The sequence below is a fragment of the Catharus ustulatus genome, chromosome 2 (genome assembly GCF_009819885.2).
Source record: "Catharus ustulatus isolate bCatUst1 chromosome 2, bCatUst1.pri.v2, whole genome shotgun sequence".
In the NCBI taxonomy this organism is placed as follows: Eukaryota; Metazoa; Chordata; class Aves; order Passeriformes; family Turdidae; genus Catharus; species Catharus ustulatus.
Window position 1 is genome coordinate 4,294,335 of NC_046222.1, and position 25,537 is coordinate 4,319,871.

Sequence of the window (25,537 nt, forward strand, 5' to 3'; positions counted from 1 at the left end):
AGTGATCCAGTCTTCTCTCTTTAAAAATCTTTTTTTTTTTGGTTCAGATACTAGATTGTATATTTAAGAATATATGGATCTAACTTCTGTACAGTTCATTACTGCATCCTCATCCACAAAAATATCCTTTGCTCCACGAATCAGAATCAGCCTTTAAAAGTGAGTTCCAGTGCCAGACCAGCCCCGGACAGCGGTCAAAGGCGCCGATTGCCACCCTGACCCCGCAGCTCAGAGACCACAAGAGATCAGCCTGGGGTGTGCAAAGCCCCAGAGTGGCTCTGTTGTGTTGGCATTAACAATGGCACCTTCTGTTCCCATATTCCTGTCTTCTGTCTTTTGCAGCCAGAAGCACTTATTTTCTTTTACTAGGAAGCTCTTCTAAATAGTGTTGGAAGCATCAGAAAAGGAATATTGCTATGAAAGGGGAGAATTGACCTTCTGAAATCCGGTACCAACTCACCTAGAGGGTATCTAGGACTGTAAAATCTGATTCACATGCTGCCAATTAGCCTGGGTCATGATGTTTTTTAAATATTTGTGTGTGGTCTTGCACAGCAAAATGAAATCACTGGAACAGAAGAGCCATCAGTACTGTCACACAATCCACACTCGGGAGGTCACATGAAGTAAAAGGAACCAAGCACACGAAGCTAAGAGCAGAATTTGGCCATTTTGTCTAAACATTTGAGAGAAGGACAGTGGCAGTTCGGAGCTAATTCCTACCTCTGCTTAAAAAGCAGAGACCAACCTGGAAGTTTGCACACAATGATCTCTGCTGCTGCACCGAGCTTCCTGCACAAAGGTTGAACATAAATTCTTCTGACCCCTACAAGTAGGCATTAGACAAATTCAAGGATGAGGAAACTGTTCAGAACTTTTCCAGAAGATTAGGACAGAAAGTCTATTTGTGCTCCATTCTTCCTCTCCACCCCCCGCCCTGCCCCATGGTGTGGGAGCTCGCTGAAAATAATCCAGGAGCGAAAGACAAACGCGTCCAAACTATATATATAAAAATAATAATAATAATAATAATCATAATAATAATAGAGATACACCAGTAATACAGGCCTGCCTAAATTGTACCAGTTAAGAAAGGAACCCCCAACATGATTGATACGATTATAAACACCTTGTATGACATAATGGCCTGTACAACAGACCTATAAAATGATAATTAAAAAAGAAAGATATTTAGACCAAAAAAACCAAGAAATCCCCTTCCTATGTTTGAACTGATAACCCACCTTAACTTGTCATTGTGACTGCTGGAAATGATAAGTAGTCCTTTCACTTTTTTTGTGTTTTTGTGGTTTTTAGTTTTTTTGTGGTTTTTTTTTTTTTTTTACATTTTTGGTTAGAAAGTTCTCCGATCCATGAAGCGATCCTGAAAAGACAGTGTTTATTATAAAATTAGGCAAATGTCTGTCCCAGCTTTAAATCCTTCCTGTTTTGCTTTTGTTTTTTTTTTTCTCCTTTTTTTTGTGGTTTTTTTTTTGTTTTTTTGTTTTTTTAAATATTTTTCCTTCTCTCTCTCTCTTTCTCTCTCTCTCTCTTGTCCCCAGCAACACGGCGAGAGATGCCCATGGCATTTTCAGTTCATCGACCGGGCTGGCAGCCGATCCCAGCGCACAGTGACCCAGGCTGCTGGAGCACAGCCCAGCCCAGCTCACTGTGCCTTGGAGGCAGTAGTGGTGGTGGATGTGGCCCCGCTGGCAGAGGCCACGGTGAGGAGAGAGTTCTGGATGGACTCGGTTGAGGTGGAGGTGGCGTGAAGGCTGGCGACTGGTCCAGAGGCCCCTGCGGAGGCTGCAGCTGCAGAGACCAAGCTAACTGGGTTGCTGGTGAGCAGAGAAAGGTTCTGAGGGTTCAGGAACAGAGGGGCAGTGACGATGTTAGGGGTACCTCCAGCATTGGCAAACACCAAGTTTCCAGTTGCATCCAGTGATGTTATTGGAAGAGAGCCACCAGATGCAAGAGCTAAAAAAAGGGAAAGTTGAGCAGGGAGGAGATCACATTAGCAGTAAGCAACAATGCAAAATGTGCCTATAAGCAAGAGGTCTCTGCATTTGCCTTTCTCTGATATATGTGCTCTCTAAATCACTGAGGGCAGTTGTCTCATCAGAGGCTGTTCTGTTTTTCTTTTTCAAAAAGACAAGATTGTGCAGATACTAAAATGCGTCTTTCATTTGCTGCTAAACTAATTCCACTGTGCCTTTCTTCAGCTCTTTTAGCACAATACTGGTCTATGTTTCCTGCCACAGAGAGCCTGTACATCCAGGCAACTTGCCCTGGGAAGGGTTGAGATGAGGGCTCATGTGAAATGACAGCTATCACAAGATGGAGAAGGTCATGTAACTTTGAGTGTAACATTTTAAATGTTGACATATAACCAACCACTGTTACAACTTACTCTCACGGGTCTACAGCGTTCAGTCTGCCTTAGATTATGATCTCCTAAATTTATCTGTGACACTTTATGAAATGGTTCTTTCTTTCAACCTAGAAACGAGATTTGTTCAGCTGGTTTAGAGGATATTTGAACACACAGGTTACCTAGCTCTTTAGACACTTGTACCACCCAGTTTTTACAGGTGGCAAACTATGAACTCAGAACAACTCTTGCTGAAGCCAGTGGTAACTTCTGGCTTTGTGTTACTTCCAAAACAAATAAATACTTGCTCTTCTGAATGTGGATATATGTATTTCAAATTCTACGTAAGGATTTTAGGAGGCAGGATGTCTGTTGTAGGTTCTTTTCAAATACATATGAAGATGAGAATTCAGGATCAAGACTTGCTCAGAACTGCCCTCCCAAGATGGTGCAAGTCTGTTCAAACAGACTATAGAAGAGTTATAAAAAGCAAATCTCTAACCTGCTACAGATACAGGCCAATGAGGCAAGGACAACAAAATAAATTCCAGATTATATTCAGTATCTTGCATGCCTCCTTTAAATCACCGTAAAATCATACACAGTTCTGATCCCCTATCTGAAATTGTACCTGCTGTCATGTATGTGATCCACAAAATGTATTTGCACATTTGATTTTGTAAAACCTTGACTCCTACACAATTTATGCCCAGTGTTGAGGAGTCAGTGCCCTCTGGTAGACAAAACCAGAGCGCGTAAACCGAAGTTGTGTGACAGAAATGCATTAAAAGGAGCACTACTGACCTTGAATAGTTGCCAGTGTACTGTTGCTCATCAGGGCCGGGCTGAGAGCACCACCTAATGTCCCTGGATTGAGACTGAGTAAGGCACCTCTGCAGCAAGCAAGAAGAAGTGGAAAAGAGAAAGAGTATTTTAAGAAAAGGTTGTCACTGTTTAAAGCACACCATCATACTTTTAAAAAAGGGGGAAGCAGGAGGGAGGGCAAGGAGGGAGTAAAGACCAGAGATTAAGGGCTGGTTTTGGATTATTTTACTTTTAACTCCATGAGGGGTTCATGACATGCCAGAAGTACAAAGCACTGTAAATACACGATTAGCATTGATTATTTGTGTAAAATATTCTTGTAAAGTATTTTGGGAAAACTGTTGACTGTTAGAGAACTATCATCCTCTCCCAAATGCAGATAACAAATACATAAATCAAGAGGAATTAACGAAACATCTGTCCAAGCAACATTTCTAAAACTATGGCTTCAACAATACATCATCTTGCATCTTTGAGAACTTCTTGCTCATGATGGAGAAATGAGTACAGAGGTGTGAAGTGGGTCTAGGCTATCTCTCCATTCCACAATTAACAGAACAGATTGTATGATTCAGTGGTATCTTGCAGTTTTTAAGTCAAGCTCTGCAGTGGGATGAATGATTTATCAAAAAACATCACCACTGCAACGGGGTTTTTTCACCTTTAAAATGAACACAGTATTTGTGTACTGTGCTGGGAATGATCAATTGCCATCTATGAGTAAACCTTCAGAATCTGAAATAAATGACAGCGATACGTAAAAGCAATTTATCCCGAGAATTCTCCTTCACTCTTCTGCCACCTCAACTAGAAGGGTGTGCAAAACTGATCCTTACCCAGCTGCAAACTGCGAGGATGCCATCAAGCCTGGGTTTAGTCCTGCTGCAGCAGCCATGGCAGCAAGACTTGCATTTGCAGGCAACTGTGCAGCTCCTTGTAACGCGGCCGCTGCCGCTGTTTGCAACCCTGATGCCGTTACCATCACCTGGCTGGTCCCAAGGGGGGAGGACAAGGGAGTGGAGGTTGTCTGTGTTGTGCTGGTCTCACTGGCACTGGATGCCTCTGAAGTGGAGGCTGAGGCAGAAGGGGAAGGACTCAGGGAGGGTGATGTCACTGCTGAAGAAGCTGGAGGTGCTGTTGAAATCACTGTTGCTGTGTTGTTGGAGGTGGTTTCTGTAGTGCCTGCAAGATTTGCTCTGGTCAGATCAGTACAAAACACACAAGAGACAACAGAAACCCCTGCCTACCTGATCTCAACTGCATGTCCAGCTGAAAGGGACACAAACACACATTTCTGTAGTACCAAGAAGCACCAAGAGTTCAAATTAAAAACTAAAATGATGCTTCCCAATGGGAGGTTGAGGAGCTCCACAAGCCAGCAATAAAATACAATATATTTTGTTTCAGCACCACGTGTGATTTTATTCCTGGAAAAGTCAACTCAGTGGTCACAAAAACTGAAGTTTCCTAGTGCAGCAACAAGGCACAATGACAAGAATGTCCTGGGATACCAGTGACCAATAGTGAGTGACTCTTGTAAGAATTCAAAAGGGACGAACGGTGGGGTTGATGTGGTGGCAGCAGAGATTAGCCCTTACCTGTGACTGACAGACTGGTGACAGCAGGACTGGCCAGAGGGAGCACGGGGTTGACAGTCAGGGTTGTAGCTGCACTGCTAGTCACAAGGCTTGGCGTGGTTGCCACCTGGAGGTCAAAAATGAATAAAACTGCTCAGCTGCTCAAAGACAGAGTTACACACTAGACCTGGATTTCTTTCTTTCCACCCTCAGCTGAGGAAGTTATCAGGGAAAACACTGCATATAAACTAATTTTTTTTGTAATTTGGTTACTTTACATTCAATGAAACAACCATAGCACCTTCTCTAATTACCAGCAATATATTTATTCCTAATAATTCAGTATTTGAATGGAGATACACTCCTATCCATATTGTCTCAAGACTGCAAGGTAGCCCTCTCTCTGTCACCCCACAAAGATAGCACCTTGTTTTAATAGAGACACTCCTATGGAAAGAGTTACAAAATATATTATTTCTACCTTTTTTTTTTCTTGTTTAAGCATCTTTTTCAGCTCTAAATCTCTCTCTGACTAGATTATGCAAATGCCCCGGCATTAACAAAGGTATTTAGGGTAATGTGTTTATATGGAGAAGCAGAACAACATTTCACTTTTATTCAACCAAACTATAAGCTTTGCTTTGGTAAGTTACCTTGTGCCAGAGGAAGGATCTCTGAATTTTAAAACATACAAATGGAATTTTCAATTGTGGATGGCTTATTACAACAAAGCTACGATAAACTGAAGACATTACAGATAAACACCAAAGATTTAAGGCTGGAGAAACTAGCTTATGAGGAAAAATGAAATATAAGGAAAGGACCTTTTACGGACGAGAAATGGTGTCCAACAGTAATATTTGAATGCTGTTGGACAGCAATGAGAGAAATGAATCCTTTAGAATTGCCCAAGAGAACATAGCCAAGGATATAGGCTAAAAATTCCTCCTTTCCACTCTCTCACCTTAAGTCTATTATCAGAGAAATATCTCTCATGCTACACATCCTCTTAGAGGGAGTCAAATGTTTCATGCATTTTAAACAAGACTGGGGCAACTGGGACAGATCTGAAAGCTTTCTGCCCATTTCAAACAGTGTATGAAATTAAGAGGAGCTGGATACACAGAACACCTCCCACTAATGCAGCCCAGCCACTGCATCTGTCATCTGTCCAGCAAGCAGTTAAGGCCAAGGTCACCATCCCTGTTTCAGGGCAGAGAATGACCTGGAATTAATACAGCTCACCCCGTGGTTACAGTGAGTGACTCCAGCCAATGCAAAAGGAGGCTGCCCCCAAAAGGAGCCTTCCCCTCCAATCCTGCTGCAGAGCTCTCACCCTCCTGCAGCCAGGCTGAAAGTCACACTGGTTATCTACCCACACTGAAAATTCATCATTGTTCCTCACATGGCTAATATGCAGTCAAACTACTAAACTAAGCCCAAGCATCCCATGGACACAATTTCCAGAGCTGACACAAGGAATGAACAAAGCACACAGTCAGTGAAGGCTGGGGGCAGCAGGGCTGGAACATCCATTTGAGTAGCAGCACAGTTTCAAGAGAAGCTTAAAATGAGTGAAAACACCAGTGAAACTTCACTGATGAAAGGGAGACTGTGGTTAACACCTCAATTTCTTACATACAATAACAGGAAAATTTCTGAAGGAAAACTCCTTTAGGCTGCAGTCTGAGGGAACTTGCACAGTTACTAAAACCCACTCTCCTAAATCTCACTGTATTCTGCTTTGGTAGCAAGGCATGCAACCTTGCTTTGCAACTGGGCAAGAAAACCCCAAACAAACCAAAAAGAACAATAATAGAAAAGACTAAGTACACTTAACACAGCCCTTCCCCTGAAACAAAAGGTTGCATGCACACACCCTGAGACAAGGATGAGGGGAGAGAATAACACATCACCAAAATTAATGGTTTAATGAAGTACTGGAAGATATTAGCTACTACAGTGATGAGGGTGGAATAAATACTACAAAAGGACAGCTACAGGCTACATAAATTCCACCACATTCCTATTAGCATAGCTACTATGAAATCTAATAGCTACTGTTTCTATTTATAAAAACAGACCTCCATGGACATTGGTAGCAAAGGTGCTGAAGGAACCTTGATGCATGTGTTTTGTTACTCTTATTTTCATGAAGTTTGTGTTTACCTGAGGTAAATACAAGTGTGGTAAATTAATTACATGAGTATTAGCTAAACTGTTCTTTTGTTCCATGTCTTTCTTTTATATAAATTATTTCTGACTAGAAGTAACAACACTGGTATTGTTGGATTTGCATGACCTAAGTCTCCAAATGATACAGAACCAAAGGATGGGTAAGACTGGAAGGGACCACAGTGGGTCCTTTGGTCCAACCTCCCTGCAGGGTCAGTCCTAGAACACATGGCATAGAATTGAGTCCAGATGGTTCTTGAGTATCTCCAGCAAGGGAGACTCCACAGCCTCTCTGGGCAACCTGTTCCAGTGCATGATACATTTTACTGCTGCTCATTTACTGACCAGAGCTGTTAAAATAAGAGGGGAGAAGGAAAGCTATTAACCACTTTTTAAAAATTACTATTATTTCATTTTAAAAAATTGGGTAAATGGGAGTCCAGATATAAACTGGAGGTATGATCTGAAGTAAGTTCAAAGCAATAACCCCAAATGCAAATTTGGTAGTCAGAATATTTGTTCATGAGTTGACTAAATAAAACACCCTCTCTGAAGGCCTGACTAGTGCCTGGTTTGTAAGCATTCTCTCTTTTAGACAGTATCCAGGTGGAACAGTCAAAATGCCAGTAAAACATAAATATGTGAGAACAAGTCTGCTGTACAAAGAAGGTGCAGCATGTGAGGCTTCCACAGTGAGCACAGCAGAACTACCTCTGCCTGTGATCTTTGCCAACACAGCTCTTGGCTCTTACCAGTGAGGTTGGACAGGGGAAAATTGCTTTGATGGGCGAGCTGCTGGTTCCACCACTGCTGGGTGGGTTGATCCTTTTCTCCTTCTGGCGCCGGTTACAGAACCAAACGCGGATCACCTCCTTCTCCATGTTTAGCTGGTCAGCTATCATGGCGATCTCATCCGAGGTAGGCTTTTGGTTCTGACAAAAGAAAATGGTATTTGAAAAGCTCTGAAATTACCTCCCGAAGTTTTGCATTGTAGCTTCTTCTCCAATAGGCAGAAACCTGAGTTGGTGATTTAGATCCAGAATCAGGTCAGTGGTACGGTAGAGACAAACCACAGCAGATGCTTCTGCCCTCCAGCTAAAAACCTCAAATTATGTGTGCTTAGCCTATGGGCCCATTTATCCATCCTCATGAAGGGTAGTGTTTAAACCTATGTCTGAGTACCCTGGAATGCAAAATCACAAAGTCAGTAAACTGCAAGAACCAGTAAGCTTTTCTGAGGAGATCTGTGCTTGTTTTTAAAGTGAAGCACGTGTTGATTCATGTTTCTTGGCACAGCTTTTGTATTCCCCTTGTTTAGCACTAGCACTTTCCTAAATAGTACAGTAACGAGTTCACTCTAACACATATTGTTAGGTGAGGTTTCTCCATTTCTTCACAGGCTGAGCACAGCAGCAGGACCACTGACCTCCAGGAAACTCTTCTCTAAGGCCACACGTATGTTGGTCTCTATGCTGGTGCGTTTCTTCCTCCTACGGTTCAAGCCTTCGATCCCTTGCCCCGGAGAATTCAGGGCACTTGGGCTGGAGAGAGTTGAATCAGATGAGAGGTTTTCTGAAAAAGAAGAAAGTAATACAAATCAGGAGACTTAATCTGAATGCAGTGCAGTCTAATGCAATTGTTCTTCACCTGTGCAAGGTATGTTAAGACCTGCTCTGTATCTATTCCAAATACATAAAGGTTTATGAAGATCACATGCACTGATCATTGTATTTACAAATTAAAACATATACCTGAAACTAAAAAGCTACAAGTAAGCCCAGAGGATGCCCTCTGCTCCTGTATGCTACCACAGTATCCCTTTAATAATACCTATACAAAGTTTTCTCCCATATTTCATTCTATTCCCCACTCACTCACTGCAAGCCCCACATTAAAGGAAAAAGGAATACTTGATATCCATGAGCCATAGCTGAAAGCCACAAGCAGTTATGAAAATATCTGAGGAGCCTGACGTTTCTTTTACCTACTCTACAAAACACTAGAGGAAGAGAAGTTCGTAACTGGCTTCACAGTGTTCATTCAGTCTCTTCTCTCTGGTCATCTTAGTAGACACTCAGTGCCACCAACCACTCTACACAGCGAGCAGCTCCCCCTCTTAACTTCACCAAGGCTCTTAATCCCTACTCCTGTCTTTCTGGCTTCACAGAGGAGCAAAGAGAGAACATTTAACCCCACTTTGCAGCAGGAAGAGCAATCTAACCAAAAGGCAGGTTTCAGCAGGCAATTTAAACAAAATGATTAATTGTGGTTGGAGTTCCCTCATTGCCTTGGGGTTTGTGGGTGACAAGCAGGTGTCAGAGTCCACAATGCCCACCATTATTTGATAGACTCAAATGGGCAAGTATTTTCTAGATTTTTCTAAAATAGCAATGGCACCTGTACACACATGGAAACCCTTCTCAGCCTGAAAACTCCACTGAGAACCAGCTGAGTTCCATGGCAATAAATCCTGTAATCATTGGTATGCTTCTCCTACCTACTTTTACCTAAAAGTAGCCTGAATCTTTCTTCCAAAGATTTTGAGGAAATGGAGTCAAAGCCAAAGACGATGGTTCCCCACTTGCAGGATGTGAAGAACTCCAACACTGTTCACAGTCCCTAACTGTACAGAGGCAAGTATTTCTTCAGGCTAGCAGGAAAAAAACTCCTGTGACATTCCTTGCAGCACTGAATCCATCCAATGTTGCTGGAAGGTTTGGGGACCACTGTCTGGACTTGAGCACTGAGAGTGGAGATATTTATGCTTTCTATCACAGACCTACAACACCTAATGATATCCCCTGTCAGCACTACAGAATGACACTTCCTTTTCTCAATGCAGGACAAATTTTCAACACCGCATGAAATTACTTTCAGTGTTTCAGGCGCCAGCATAAAGCTCTCTCCATTTTGGTAAAAATAGGAAGGCACACACCATCCCTGCCATCTGTTTAACATATCTATCAGTTTTATCCTATGTACAATTGCATACTTGGAATAAAAAACTGGCTGAGAGCACTCTCAAACATTTTCTATTCTAACACCTAAGCACCACCTCACAAGTTCCTTTTGCTGGTGGGAGATAAAAAAGAAAAAACACTACCAACAGTGGCATAGTGAATAACTTGTATCCCAGAAAAAAATTAATATGGGAGGGAAAAAGCAAAACCTAGCCCACAAAAAACTCTTCCTACAGGGAAAATGATTATTTATGTGAATTCTTGGAGAGAGATAAAAGGAATGCACACAGGGGTGTGGAAGGAGATGGATGCAATAAGCTCTGCCTACTGAAACAACAAATCATGCAACCCTCTCTCTACTACACATCTGAAAAGAAAGCTAGAAGAGGATTAGAAGTTATATGCATTAACATACACAAAAGAAGGAAAACCATGACACATATTGTACCTCATCCCATGCAATTGTTCAGCTGTCTAGAGAACACATTTCTGAAAGTTCATACTGCAACTATTTTGGATGCATATAGGCACATGGAAAGGGAACTATGGACCCTTATTTCTACATCCTCATTTGTCCCATGGGCAGCTACAAAGGCTGGTAGCTTCATAAAACCATAAGGGCACAAACGAAGCAGCTTTTTAGAATCCTACTGATTTTGGTAGGCTGGTGAAGAAATACACAGACTCATTCACCTGCATCATTGAGCCACTTTTCCAGAAGTGGCTTTAACTTGCACATGTTCTTAAAGCTGAGGTTCAAGGCTTCAAAGCGAGAGATGGTAGTTTGGCTGAAGTCATTTCCATAGAGTTTGCCCATAGCGAGCCCAACATCACCCTGGACAAAGAAAGAGAAAAAAGGGATTCACTGACATAGGCACTTCCAAAGCAAGGAATCCTGTCACATTTTGGTGTTCTCTTAGTGACTCCACTGCGTGTGGGATCTCAGTTTCACAGAGGCTTTCTCAGGGCTATCAAGATTCATGCTGAAGCAATCATCATAAAGAAATGTCAAACCTCAGACAGTTTAACCGTGTAACTCTTTCCAGGAAATCCCTGATGCTTTGTCTTCTTAGCATTATCACTGAGCAGCACATTTCACTGAATAGTAACTCGTAATTTTTTCTTAGTTCTTTAAAATAAGTGAAGGCCAAGCTCTGTTTAGGAGCAGATTTAGGCTTTTCTGCATATTTCACACCGAAGAAGGAAAGCTCAAATAAGCAGAAATGCAATGAATTCACGCTCTCAAATTTGTAGAAAATACTCTAGAAAAGATGTCTGCAAACATACATCACATTCAAATAGATGCAGAAATATTCTTATCTGAACTGCTAGCATATTCTGAGTTCCAAACCAAATTTCTTCCCAACAGATACAAATTTCAAAGCAGACAAGAAGTTGAACCATTTCAAATAATGATTAACTGCAGTCTTGACTATCATTACCCATCTGCCAGAAAGCTATCCAGGAGATTTACAGGCAGATGATCATCTCTTTACATCTGTTATTGCTTTTTAAACTCCGTTTTAGCTAGCTATTCTGCTAGCAGACATTCTGACTATCCTAATATTTATGTATCTAGTATATAGCTAGGTAGTATACACTTGGAAAGTGGTGTTTAAAAATAAAAAAATCAATCCATTCTTGACTGTGGCCATTAAAAACACCGTAATATTTTCATGCTTCGTTTTAAAGCTGGAAGGTCCTGCCCTTTGACAAAAAATGCACTTATATTTCAAGTATACTATTTCGTCTAAAGTAGCTTTGTTTAGTTTTTAAATTTTTTTTTTTTAGCACAAAACAAAGTACGAGAAGTCTGGAAGAGGAGGCTGAAAAGCTGGAGCACAGTTAGTGAAGTTTAATTGCAAATGGGTTAGTTGGATTGGGCATAAAGCTGGCTTTTCTCTGGGGTCAGCTCCACAACCACAGCTGGGTATGAGTACACTGACAGCATGCAGATTGGCCACACACAAGCCAGGAAGAAAACAACCTTTGGGAAGCTTAGTAAATTGTGCAGGTTGAGCAAAGGAAACAATTTCCTTCCTAGAAGAGGAGTAGAACAATTGGTTTGTGCGCCCTTCAATCAAGAGGGAACACGTGGGAACTCACATTTATGCCTCAACTCATATGCCAGGATGCTGTGCATTTTAAAACTCATAAATCATTCCAAGAGGAGTAACGTGGATGCTCTTCTGGGTTTATGAAGAAGAAAACCTGGCTATGTAAACCATTTTAGAGATAAGTTGATTTATGTCTTGGCAGGAAAGAGTTATGAAATTTGCTCCAGTCCCCCAACTAAATTTAATTCTGGATTTATGTTGTTCTTACAAACATTTGCCATCTGATTTAAAATGAATAGTTAACCATTTCTTTGTCAATGCCAAAAGGTGGCAGCATTTCAGCTGTAGGCAAAGGAATTTACATATTGGGATGAGAATTTTATATACTGGGATGGCCCATGGACAGGATGGAACAGAGTATAAAGGCACTGTACACACATCTGATCTATTCTGGAGATTGACTGAAGCTCTGGTAATGAACTGAAACTGATTATAAGGTACATCACTGTTGTGTGTACTGGTCTGTTAAGAAGCTCAGATGGTCTAGCAGAGGCAGCATCTTTCACAGAATAAAAATAATATTGTCTAAAATGTTCACTCACGTTGCTTGAATCTGTACTGAGCAATTAGTCCCAGGCCTGCAATGATGCTAAGGTGCAGTTTGCTCATTGTGTCCCTCTATGTCAAACAGGGAGGTATTTTTAAGGAAAACAAACAAAGGGATTTAAATGCATCACCCACATTTCAGGGTGGGAGAAGAGGCAGAACTGCTGAAATTCAAAACCTGTTTTATTGTTCACACAACAGAATGCAGCAAGTGATTAGTTTGCAATGCAAACTAAATCTTACAATTATTTTTGAAAGGCAGGGGTGGCATAAGTCTGAAAAAGCTTACAGTACTGCTGGAAATAAATTTCTTTTATCCTCTGAAAGGCAGTCTATTTATCCAACTATAGGAAACCAAAGTAATCAGGGTCTCTAATTATCATCCAATTATGCAATTAGGTTGAAGTTATTAGAACAGCCTAATTACACACATACAAACTCAGAGCAGGATAGGAATGACCAAATGCTATTTTATCACATTCTCAAGATTCCCCTTTTTTAATCTGAAAAGCAAATACTGAAATGTAAGCTTGAGCAGTTGTGTTCATTTTTCCTCACCATGAAAATTCATAACAGGGTCAATAAAGAAAGGTTAACACATAACTTAAAAAGTCTAGTTGAGCCTTTATAATCATCTCACAGCAGGGCAGATTAAACATAATAATGAGAGATCTACACAAACCCCTCTGTCAGGCTATAGGGAAGCTATTGTATTTTACCCTATTTTGTGCTGCTCTATTCGAGCTTTTGTGTGTGTCCATCACTTGTATTTCTGTGCCTCCCTCTAGTGGAAAGAAGGGAGGGAAGGAGGCACACATGCCAGCAAAATGCATTTCATTTGACTAAGAACATTCTGTTCTTGACTTATAATTAAAGATGCTGCCAGGAACTTTCATTATGAACTTTGATTTTTCAATTTAGGACTTTGCCAGAAAAATAAATCTGAATTCAGCACATACTTTCAGCTAGAGTAGATTTACTTATTTTATTCCATCACATATGTTGGACTGACTGCTCTGGAGTTCAGACTTTTAAATACTTTGATTTTTGCATGCTGTTTCCTCTAGTAAAAACATGCTCATGCTTAACCACAGACCCCTGCCAAAACTAATTGGGAGATATTGGGGAGGTATTTTAATTTTGCAGGGGAAAAATAATTTGATATTAATAAGAAAGGACTCTGGGACACAAGTTCCTTTCAACAGAATAATGGAACATATAAATGCACTTTGTACTTTTAATTGTGGTCTTCATTCAACCACTTTCACCATGTTCAAGATTACTTTTCTTCTGCTCTATGGGTATTTCTGAGCTTTTAAACAAACCAAAACAAACCACAACTCCAGCTCACCCTTGTAAGGAGAAAACTTCAAAGGTGACAGTCCTTTCAGGTTTTGTTTAGGAACCTCAGTAAAAGCATTAAATACAGAAATCATTGATGTTTAATAGGAAAATACTCTTGGGAGATAAAAACCCTTTGACATCCAAAGCAACTGCACAGATGTGATATACTTTTTAAACACACAGAGCAGTTAATTGTACTGTATGATTTTTGGAACTTTGTACTTCTGAAGGCAGCTTTAAAGTGCTTTGTCCCATTCATGTCACATCCCATAGAATGAATAGTGCACATGCAATGACATCTGGAGCTGGTAAATGCACGTTTTCCCCTGCTGGGAAAATGGCTATGCTTTAAAACCAACAGGGAAGTAAGATGGATGTATGGCTTTTTCTGTTATTTCTTAGAAATCCCCCACATAAAGGCCAGAGCATAACCCTATTTAAGCAGGTTCTCCTAGGAAATGATGGAATTGTAGTCTCCCTCCAGACTTGAAAGATGAGACCTCAGGTTCCACACTGGCAGGCACTAAGGCACGCAGTCTCACCTGAGTGAATCCAAGTTTGATCCTTCTTTGTTTGAAAGTCTTGGCAAACTGCTCAAGCTCCTCAAGGTCACTGGGCTCCTCCAAGCTGGGAGTGTCGATTCGCTTTGGTGTTGACTGGCTCTGTGGAAGTGGCTGAATGGGGGTCGCTGCTATTGTGCGTGTTGGGGTTGCTGGCTATTGAGACAGCAAGGAAAAGATCAAAATTAGACTCAAGAGGACAATCAACAGAAATTAAACTCCTTAAAAGATAAGTGATGTTCTTGTGAGAGAGGTCAGTGAACTGGACATTTCCTGCAATCTGGAAGTTCCTCCAATTTATTAACATTCCTCTCCAGAACAAGCAAACACAATCCAGAAAACTACAATAGTATGACAAGCTTTTAAAGGTTCTGTCATAACCAGTTAAAGAAAAGTAAGAAATGTTCAATGGTAACCAACAACTTTCACTTGCTGCAGAAGCTGCTCAAAGAAAGGCTGAAACACTCTACTTAACACACTTCTACCACTTATAGACACCTTGGTATCCACTCCTGTTAAAAAATTTAAAATTGAATCTACTGGTTTTGTGAGGTGTTAGATTGTCATCAGCCCAAAAGATTCAAATCTCCCATTTAATCCTGGAAGAGTGAGCATGTACAGATGCAGCAAACATGGCAAGTTTCCTCAATGCCATCTCTTGTGACTGACTCAACTCTTCAGGAAGAATAAACTAGATTTACCTCTAACCTTTCCATCAATAGTTGCAACAGTAAAATGAACATACTGGTGACACAAGAACTTAAGCAAAGGCAATCTGCAGAAAATGATTCATTCATTCATTCACACTTTTCTTCTATATAAAGGGTAATTTTCTAGGAAGCCCATGGAAGGTTCAGTATTCCTGAATATTGGCATACTGAAGTATTTTGTGATGCAACTACGGTAAACAAGTGAAAAAAATTAGCGTATTGGAAAATGTTCACAGGTGAACAAAATATATTTAGATCTGGTATTGCACAGTTTAGGCTTTGTGTGCAGAACACTGGAAAGAAGCTTTGAGTGCCTAGCTCTACCTCCTTACATGCCATGATCAGCTGAGATGCAGAGACAAATCATTTACTCCAGTTAAATTCTAGTCAGTCTAGCTGTGGTTCTTCAGTAAAGGTGATTTCATGTCCTTGTGTCCTACACCCAGCTCTGAAACTCTGGACTCCTTCAGGGCAAATAAGAACAGCCTCAAGTCCAGGCAGCACTAGAGTATTATGCAAAGTCTATGCAAAGGTTCAGAAAAGCCTCTTCTAAAAGAGATGGCCTACATATAGCTCAGTCTTTACATAACTCCTTATGTTGTTTTCCTCCTGGGTTAGTGCAGTGTTTTGCAGTGCACAGCAGATGGTAGAGGGAGGTCAAGATCTATAATTCCATTACTTGAGAAATAATGTAATCTTATATGATCTTTCTAGGATTGCAGATACATGTGTCACACTTACAGGTTTTAAAATATTTTTAATTTACATTAATCACAGTGGGTAATTACTGCAATATGTCTTCACTGATTTCACCCACTTTACATAATTTATTCTTTCTTAGTAGTTTTAATTTTTTTTTTAAATCCAAGAATAATCATCAGTGGAGAATCATGCTACTAGCTGAGGTATGAACTAGAGGTGAGACAAATTCCATTTTCCACATGGTGCATGAAAAATACTAGAGGTGGTATAATAGAAAATGTAGTTTTCTAAGACTCTGATAGACTCAGGCACCTTATTGCAGACTAGAAAATTCTTATATGTAACCGAGGTGGCAGGAAGATACTGTGTGATATTACATGGTATTTGAAAAACAGCATGCAGCCATGAAACTAAACTGCACAGTAAAACCCAGAGCCAAGCACAACTAAATTTACAGGTACATGCAACCTTAAAATTGCTTTTCTTACAGTCTGAAAACTTAATCACAGAGTTCTAATATTTTAATACACATCTATCAGAAAATTAGAATGTTTCATTTCTAACAATGTGTTCAGTTTCACAGACTGTAATTGGTAAGACTGGCAAAATAACCACACTAAAATGAAGATAGATTACCACTGCAATCTTCAGAAAGAGACTTGGTAGTAACCTCTCTTTGGTGCTTTTGAGGGACCTCACACCTTGCTCCTCTGAATTTCCAACAAAACCTTACAGGAAATCAAACAATGCTCTAGGGCCATTAACTCAAGGTATCAAACATTAAAATTTCCAGCTAAAAACCCACTTTAGAACGTTACAGCTTGGGAAGAGGCACATTGGGGTGGGAGCTACAAACCTGAACTATCTCACTATGATAGCTACAACATCTATTCAGGTAACTAATACAAAGGGTCTGTTCACTTGCCATAGTTTAAATCCCCTCAAAGCAAGTCATGAAGTGTAGGAATAAGCCTGACCTGCGAGGCAAGGGTGATGCTTGGCTGAGACTGCAGGAGGTTGGCTTGGCTTTGCTGAGGTAGTTGCGTTAAGAGATTCTGCGCTTGCAGGAGACCTGGAGAGACAAAAGTGTGCATTTGGTTTGTCATTCAAAAACATAAAGCATGAAATGAAGTAAAACAAGGCTCTTGCAATAATGGAAAGTAAAAAAAAAAAAAAAAATTGAGATGTGAGCATTCATTTCATCTTTGCATAGGCATCTTCAGACTTTGGTGTTTTCAGCCCAAAATCCCCCTGCATTTCCCTGAAGTGTAAGTAGTGATGGAAGGGTAAGAGGGAGAAGTGAAATTCTCCTCTGCAGAAAGAGCTGGCAATGATCTAGGTCATCCCAGTTCTGTGTGCAGGAATAACTGACTGCCCTTTTCAGCATGCAGAGTTTGGATATACCTCTTCTGGTAACCAAGAGCTGACCAAGAATTGTGGAGCCATACAAAAACACTGAGCACTAATGAGATCAAATTTAGCAACTGAGTACTCATCAAACCCACAAATTTGGTTTCTTGATCACCCTCTTTCTCTCCAAACCACCCTATGCCAGCTGCCTAACGAGAAGGAAGCTTTCTGGCAGACTTAAGAAGACCACACCTGAAGACACAACAAATCTAGATAACTCCCTCCTGGGTCAAATGAAGTAGGAATGTTTTGGAAAAAGTAATTGGGATTAAATTTAGGTAAGATACTGAATACTGCTCAATTTTAACAAATAGAATAAACACTACACTGAATATAGAAAAACCCTGCTACTATGAAAAGTTGACAACATCAAAGAACAGTTGCAACTGATAGAACCAATATGTGTAATATACTGTTGATCTACAAATACAGTCCACTATTTTTACAATTTAACTAGAAGGTATAAATTTTGGGGTTTTTTTTTTTGCATTTCTAATGGAAAAATGTATCTGATTTTAAGGGACAGAATCTTGATAAAAATATACCTACTGTTAGTCAAATCCTTTGATTTTACTGTGAGAAATATTAACTGTTATTTTTTTTGGTACCTCTTGGTTACAACTATCCATTTCCACTATAAAAACTTAAGAACTTGACTAATTAAACTTACACTTCAATATATCTAGTCCCTAAAACCAGGGGGGGAACAATAGAAGGATGGTCTGTTATGCCACCATCAACTATGTACCATTTAAATTCAACATCATCAGCTGCCTGTTCTACCTCTTAGCAGAATAAAGGCAGGGGAAACAGAATTTAGGACTTGATAAATACTGAGTGAGGAACTGGATGTTTTATGCGAGGTTAAGGTCATAAGAAACGTGGAAAGAGGGATTACCATGGTTAAGAAGGAGAAAATGCATCCTCAGTAAGGGATACACAAGCACAGAAGAGCTATCATCTGACAGTGACACTTGATTTTTGTTTAACAAAGAGCTGCATATGTATTTTAAACAGAATATGTTGCTACCAAGATGCTCGGGATGTACAGAATACAGCCAGTTGCTTATGTAACATAATAGCATAGCCCAGCACAGACAATGATGTAAATTTGCTTTGCACCACATAATCAACGTGTTCCAGCTGTGTTTTTGAAAAGCCACAGTGTGAGGGAACAGAGCTGCTCAGGGAACTTCCAAGACAGCCACCTACTACAGCTACACACTGCTTTTTACAAGTTTTGCAAGCAAATATTTGTTCACTGGAAAGATGATTTTAGCAGCCCAAATCTAAATATTATTTAGTAAACAGTCATCTGTAAGTGCAGAGTTTTTTACTTTAATTCAGTGGATTTTAAACCAACAGCTTGAAAGAGAAAGGGGTAAGCCCATCATACTGTCACTACAGAGTGGCTGACCAATAATGAAACAAAAACCAGGCAGCTGACAGCGATGACATTTGAGTTCTAGTCCACTGGTAACACCATCGATTACAAGTTACTGACTTGTCTTATGACTGCAATCAGAGTAATTAGGCCTGGCCTCTTGTGACTTTTTGTCCCCAGAGAAATCCCAGTGGATGTTTTTCTGGCATTAACAATTTTGCTAAAGAGATGACAAGATGACTACACTCTTCCTAATTCTATTCTCACTCACAAGGTCTGAAGTAATTACCATGGATTTATCAGTATAAAATAATCTACGCACATTTAATCTACTGTTTTTATATCATTTTATCCTGTGTAAGAGGAGTTGACACAAGGTGTCACAGGCAGAAACTGGAGACAGAACAAATCAGTTCAACCTGCAGATGACTGAAGGAATGACCAGGGGATGGGAAAGCAGCTGGACTGTTTTGGCAATGTTTCTCTCTGTGATCACAGCCTTTTGCTGTCATGCACACACTCTGGGCACTCCTTGGCTCTCATGGGTGGCCAGATGCAGTTGTGCTCTTTTAAGATATGACTTGAACCAGTCTAAGCTTCTCCTTGATTTCTTTTCTGAGAAGAAATCATTGAGGTCCAAAATACCTTCAGTGACTCAACTTACAGATCGCATAGCACTGCCTTTTCTAAGTAAATCCAGTTTTTTAGGCAGCTGCTGGTGCCTAAATATTCTCAGCAGGTCTGTGGACAATACCAAAGTTGGGGAAGCAAACAACAGGCCAGAAACAAGGGTCTAGACTAGCTGTACAAATGAAGCCTCATGATGCAGGAAAATACAATATTCTGAGTGGGGGCTGGAATAACCCTGTGCAGCAATACAGGGTGGGCACTGGTTGGCTGGAATGCAGTCCCACAGGAAAAAGTCCTGGGGGTCCTGGAGGACAATATGATGAACATGAACTGGCAATGTGCCCTTTCAAGACAGCCAACCACATCCTGGGCTGTCCTCACAGCAGTGCAGCCAGCAGGTCAAGGGTTGTGCTTCTCCCTCATTTGGCACCTGTGACACTACAGCTGGAGTCTTGCTGTCAGCTTTGGGTTTCCCAGTACAAGGCACAAAGTCATCCTGGATTTTGTACATCCAAGGCCCACCAGGGAGGCTAACAGGCTGGAACAGGTAAATGAGCTGGTTTTTTCAGCCTGATGACAAGACTAAGGTGAGATCCTACTGCTTTCTTCAAAGACAAAAATGGATACACTGCAATGAGATGCACTGGATATCAGAACATGGAAAACTCCAACTAGATATAGGAAAACAATTTTTTTTTTAAGATTGTAGCAGTCAACTCTTGGGGCAGGTACTTGAAAATGTTGCAGAAACTCCGTTCTTGTACATGTTCAATTCAACTGGCTGAGGTGCTGAATAGCTGCTGTAATTGGCCCTGCTTTGAACAATTCTACCTGGTCTCTAGAGGTCCCTTCCAACCCACATGATTTTTTTGAACCTATAAAAGCTGGTATTGTACTTGTATACTTTACAGAGGTCATATTCCTAACCCTCTGCTCTAGGTTTTAAGAGCCCTGTGATATTATTGCATTAAATATGGGACACCAATCACCTATGTCGCACTCCAGAATAAGGATCTATGCAGAAGTGTGATAGTTTAGAGGTATTTAATTTCTTTCTAATAGTTATAGCAAATATATCTATTGTCATTCAGGATTTTTCCTGTATGTCTAAGAGTAGCATGAATAATGGTCCAAGCCAGAAAACTCTTCCTGCCAGCCAAGAGTCCCCTAGGACTGATCTGGGATTCAGTTCTATCTAAAATTAAACAAAAGATAAAACAAACATTCAAGCACAGACTTTTTCAGCATAATTTTAAAAAAGTTGGCCCAGAAGCATAATACATAATTCATCCCAAACTGATCTCCCAAAAGAGTGAATTTTTTCATATAAGAACTTGACTGCTTTATCTGTGCCAAAGTTGTTCATCCTCTCACTGGAAGTTAGCTTGCAAGACAAAGCCATTACAACTTCCACATGAGTGGGGTCTCAAAGTCTGTGTAACATGTATGAAAGAAGAAAAGAGGACTGGATTTGGCCCAAGCAATTTTACAATTAAAAAAAAATCATAAAGACTGTCTTTAATAATAAATACCAATAACTTGAGACTAGGAAGGTTTCAGTGTTTATAGTTAATTAATAGCTTGTCTTCCACCTTCTGCCTTTCTGGATATTTTCTTTGTAAGTGTAATTTCTAAATCTCATTGTGATATAGTCTTTGCTTAGATCTTAACAACTTCTGTTTGCAAGATTAATTTAAATTAAATGCAGCACCACTCCCCAATTCAGATTTTCACTGATATGATTTGTATTAGCAATGTCTCACAAGTAAAAGGGTTAACAGTCACCCGATGAGGGCAATATTTTTAAGGAGCAGCTGTAATTGTAGTAAGAGATGTTAAATTGATTATTTTAGAGACAGCTCTATTAGATACAAGAACAGATACAAGAGGTATAAAGACATTACAAGGTGCTACATTCCTGCTGGTGACTTTAACAATAATATGAACAACAGTTGCACTGAATAAGAAAATGTTCCAGATTTCTATTTCCATTCGATCTTCTGCATATCTGTTGAGGCTTGAAACAATTCTTTCAGTTATGATGTTATCAATTACCAGCCATGAAAAATGGGAACTTTAAAACTTGTTTCATATAAGCCCATAAATAGCCAGAAATTGTGTGGAAAAGGAAGGTGACTACATTAGACATATGGCAGTGGATTTCTGGGGAAAATTTCCTATCTGCTGCTGGCAGCTACAATACGTGTGTTGAAGAAAGCTAGTAGAATAACATCCTAATTATTGATTAATATTTTAGATACTGAATTGCCTAAATTTTTTCAAAAGTTGGATCTCAGCTCGTGATGTTCAACCCCTTCAAGAATCTAAATACAATTGCTGGTGACTGCATCTCTCTGTACTCCTTTGCCTCTAAGTAAAACATTTTCCTTCACTAAATCTTGCTTAAATCTTCACTACAATCTTGTTTAGATACACTACTCTTCACTTATTTCCCTCAAAACTCTTCTCATTTAAAACCAGTGTTTCTCATTTATATGACTACATGGCACACACAAAATATGTAGTCTGTAAAGCAAGAAATTTCTTCCAGAATACATAATCTATACACAAATCTGAATTTTTATGTTCATTATTAAATGTGTACATATATAAAGCTCCATGCAGTACCAATGAAGCATCCAAAAAAAAAAAAAAATTACATCGGTTTTGAATAAAACTCTATGCTAGTTTCTTCAGAATATTTATTATTTTATGAAGTTGACTAATGGAGCAATAGGGCAAGAACAACATGGAAAAGTCAGCTGCAACAGCAAATAACAAAATAAAAATACACACTTTCTCAATCTTTCTCATAAATAATAATGTACTGTTTGAGATCTTCTAACAATAACCATGAAGAAACGCAAAAAAAACATATCAAAAAGTGATATATGGGGTATTATGACATACATGTTGCTTTATCATTGAGTGCTCATGAAGAAAATGAGATCTATTCAAGCATTTCAGTTTGGAAGGTTGTCACACACTAATGGCCTATGGTCAGAATTCAGCATATAAATCTTCCAACATTTTTGAGCTATTCAGTTGTCCAGGCTGCACATTACCAGTAAAACATGATGTCTCTACCTGCACTGCGTCACTGGTGACAGCAATATGCAGGTCTTAAATTGTAGTGAAGAAATAATTTTGCAGAGATGGCCTCTGGAAAAGGTACTATGAAAATCTCATCTAGTACTTATTCTACTTCAGGAGATTTTAAACAAACAAGAAAGCCTTGCTTCCCTTCTATGATGCAAACAACTCATTTTGGGGGATGAATACAATTTGATTCTCTTAGTTTTCCTTTTTCTAAAACATCTTCAGAGGTATTTTAGAAAACCAGTAAAATTTATCTGGAAAATGTAGGCGGACATCAATACCAATGAGTTTTTCAAAACAACGCTTTTGTGCTTGCAGTTTTCTGAAAAGAATTTATTTTTAAAAAAAAACAAGTTTTGAAGAACTCTTGAACTAAATCTTAGTGTTTGATTTCTTTAGTACAGCATGTTAAGTTTACAAGTTCTGCTTCATTTTAAGAAAGCAGTACATCACTAAATGCTTCCATGAATAGCCTTTCAGCCATTTTCTACCAGTGCTAGTAAAAAATCTCTCCTAAATCAAGTCCTATTAAAAGGAAGGTAATTTTGACTAACCCTTTATTCAAATGTGAGAGCATTCAGACAGCAAGAGCCCTTCAGCGTAATGGAAAGCCAGTTCTATCCAAGTCACAGTAAGTACGAAGGAATGATGCATGAAAAAAATTGAAAGGAACAGAAGAAAATGAGGTGCAAAGAGCTGCTTTATAGGACAGCCAGGCTCTGCAGGACTCTTCAAGCATAACAGGATTTGCCTTCTGAGCAAGAATCTTTGGATTACCAGACCTGAACAACTGAGTAGAGTCCATGTAGAAGAGAAAAGGGGGAAAAAAGGCCATTGGAGTATATCAGCATAAGAAGCCATGGCTAAATGCAGTTTTCTGTGGGCATCAACAAATGGGGTGCAATCAGCACTGTGATGCATTGCAGCCTGGACACATCAGCCCTCAGAACAAAGCTACTGTACAACAACTTAACTGCTCTGACACAGCACCACCTACCACTGTCTTGTCTCTTTGGCATATGTGTTATACGCAGTGAATTGCCAAAATATTATTATATGAGCTGTCACACAAATCCAGCATTCTAGCTCTTTTCCCAAGGTGTTAATTATCATTTCAGTTTAGGACAAAATTCACTGTACACTCTTTAGGCTTAAATACTTTTCCAGACTCCCACAAGGACTTTTGATTTTGTAATCTTTTTTCAGTCTGTCCTGCTTTTGACTGAGACAGAGTTAGTTTTCTTCTTAATAGCTGGTACAGTGCTGTGATTTGGATTTTGGATGAGAACAATGTTGATAACACACTGATGTTTTACTTTACTATTACCACTACTATTATTATACTCTACTATTACTACTTGTACTATTGCCAAGCAGTATTTAGAGTCAAGGAGTCTTTAGCTTCTCACACATCCCACCAGCAAGCAGGTTAGGAGGCACAAGAAGCTGGAAGAGGACAGAGCCATGACCCAAACTGGCCAAAGGGATATTCCACACCATGTGGAATACTGAGGATATAAACTTAGCGGGGTAAAAGCTGTCTGGGAGAAGGTTGAGCATTGGTATGAACCACCTGAGTTTCACCTTCTCCCCTAAAAAATGCTGTGTATGGTTTGCTTTAGTGGCAAGGAGCACTTACCCTGCTGCCCCTGCGGCGTTTGTGAGATGATGAACTGTGCTGGCTGCAAGTTGGTTGTTGGATGCACCAACACAAACTGTTGCAGGTTGAGATTCTGCTGCTGAAGCTGCTGCAAGTGCTGCAAATCCTTAAGGAAATGGGAAGGGGAAAAAAAAAAAAAAAAAAGAAAAATAAAGAAAAGAAAAAAAAAGAAAAAAAAAAGAGAAAAAAAGAGAATACAAAAAAAAAAGGAAAAAAGAAAAAAAGAAAAGAGAAAGAGCTGTGCGTTAGACATTTAAGTCAGTAATGATTCCCAATATAAGATTTCCTATCAGCCAGCTACACTCTAACATTTGGAGATAAAAGTGGATGTCAAACACAGCAGAAGTCCTGCTACTGAGTATCCTTTAGAATGGCAATTTGAGTTTCACTCTTCTTCATAAAACCAAAGTAATTTACTAAATTAACCAGCAAAGTATATCCAAAACCGTTCTGCTTTAAAATCAAAACAAACCAAACCAACCAAGCAAATTAATCTCTCTTCCCCCCATTGATTCAGGGGTTTTCAAATATATTAAGACTTATCAGCACAAAAGAGCTCTCAAACTTATTTTTTTGAGGATGGAACTCTGCTACAAATCAAGCATTTTAATTGGGAGCTATTTTTTTTTGTGACAACAGTCTGCAATTACCATTTGAATCAACAACAGGAAAGCAAAGTATTACAGATTCCTTGTTTGCATTCTGGTTGTTCAGTTCAAATTTCAGAAAATAGCTAACTCAATTAGTAAATATATTTGATTTGTTCTGAAACAAATTACAATAAGCTTAATAGATATGACCATAATGAAAGGTTAAAAGGAATAATCCAAACACTGCATTATTGCAGAACCCTACCTTTATGTATTTAAACCATTCAGGACTATTAATTTTCTATAATTAAATGACAGGTCTCAATGCAAAATGTTAATCTCTGAGAAACTGAGTTTTCAAGAAAAATGCTTCAACCTGACATTTAGCTGGAGAATGAAAACATAGAGAACCACTTGAAAATATTTTTCCCCCTAACTAGCCTTTTTCTTTTCATCTCCAAACAGGACAATAACAAGAGCAACTGGAATTTAAAAAATATGCCATGAAGTCAGTCAACATAACAGTGGTAATCCATGAAAACTACCTAAACACTCTTTTTGGATTTTTCCATCTTTCCAGGAAGAATCTGTTTCAAAATACTCACCAAACAGGTGGAAAAAAGCCTGAATGAAATACTCCCCACACTTGTAACCTCCCACTACACAAACCAAACCAAGCAAATGAGAAGACTGTCCCAGAGCTCTGTTTCAGGAAGTTATTCAGATCCCTTTTTGCAAAGAAACCATGTTCAGGTGTAGCAGTGCCAAAAAACCAGTGCCCGGTGAGGCTGCTTGGAGCTGCTCATCTTCACACAGCCCCAAACACACAGGAATTCAAGGCAACCAGAGTAACAAAGAGCCACTCCTTAAGATGCTC

At 39.6% G+C, this 25,537-nt stretch overlaps 1 protein-coding gene across 7 annotated transcripts in view; it reads right to left on the minus strand.

Annotated features, from left to right (window-relative positions):
• Nucleotides 1–364: 364 nt before the first annotated feature.
• Nucleotides 365–25,537, minus strand: part of POU2F1 (POU class 2 homeobox 1) — a 102,580-nt gene continuing 77,407 nt past the window's right edge. For 5 of the 7 annotated variants that reach the window (XM_033052787.1, XM_033052786.2, XM_033052789.2 and 2 more), the window contains 10 exons: nt 24,050–24,176; nt 16,865–16,959; nt 14,458–14,631; nt 10,602–10,743; nt 8,375–8,520; nt 7,701–7,880; nt 4,795–4,900; nt 4,033–4,378; nt 3,176–3,264; nt 365–1,977 (listed from right to left, as the gene is read on the minus strand). In XM_033052787.1, coding sequence (XP_032908678.1) covers nt 1,667–1,977; nt 3,176–3,264; nt 4,033–4,378; nt 4,795–4,900; nt 7,701–7,880; nt 8,375–8,520; nt 10,602–10,743; nt 14,458–14,631; nt 16,865–16,959; nt 24,050–24,176 — 1,716 coding nt within the window. In that variant the 3' untranslated portion in view covers nt 365–1,666. The remainder of the gene's footprint in view (nt 1,978–3,175; nt 3,265–4,032; nt 4,379–4,794; nt 4,901–7,700; nt 7,881–8,374; nt 8,521–10,601; nt 10,744–14,457; nt 14,632–16,864; nt 16,960–24,049; nt 24,177–25,537) is intronic. The other 2 variants (XM_033052785.2, XM_033052791.2) reach the window with 1 other exon arrangement.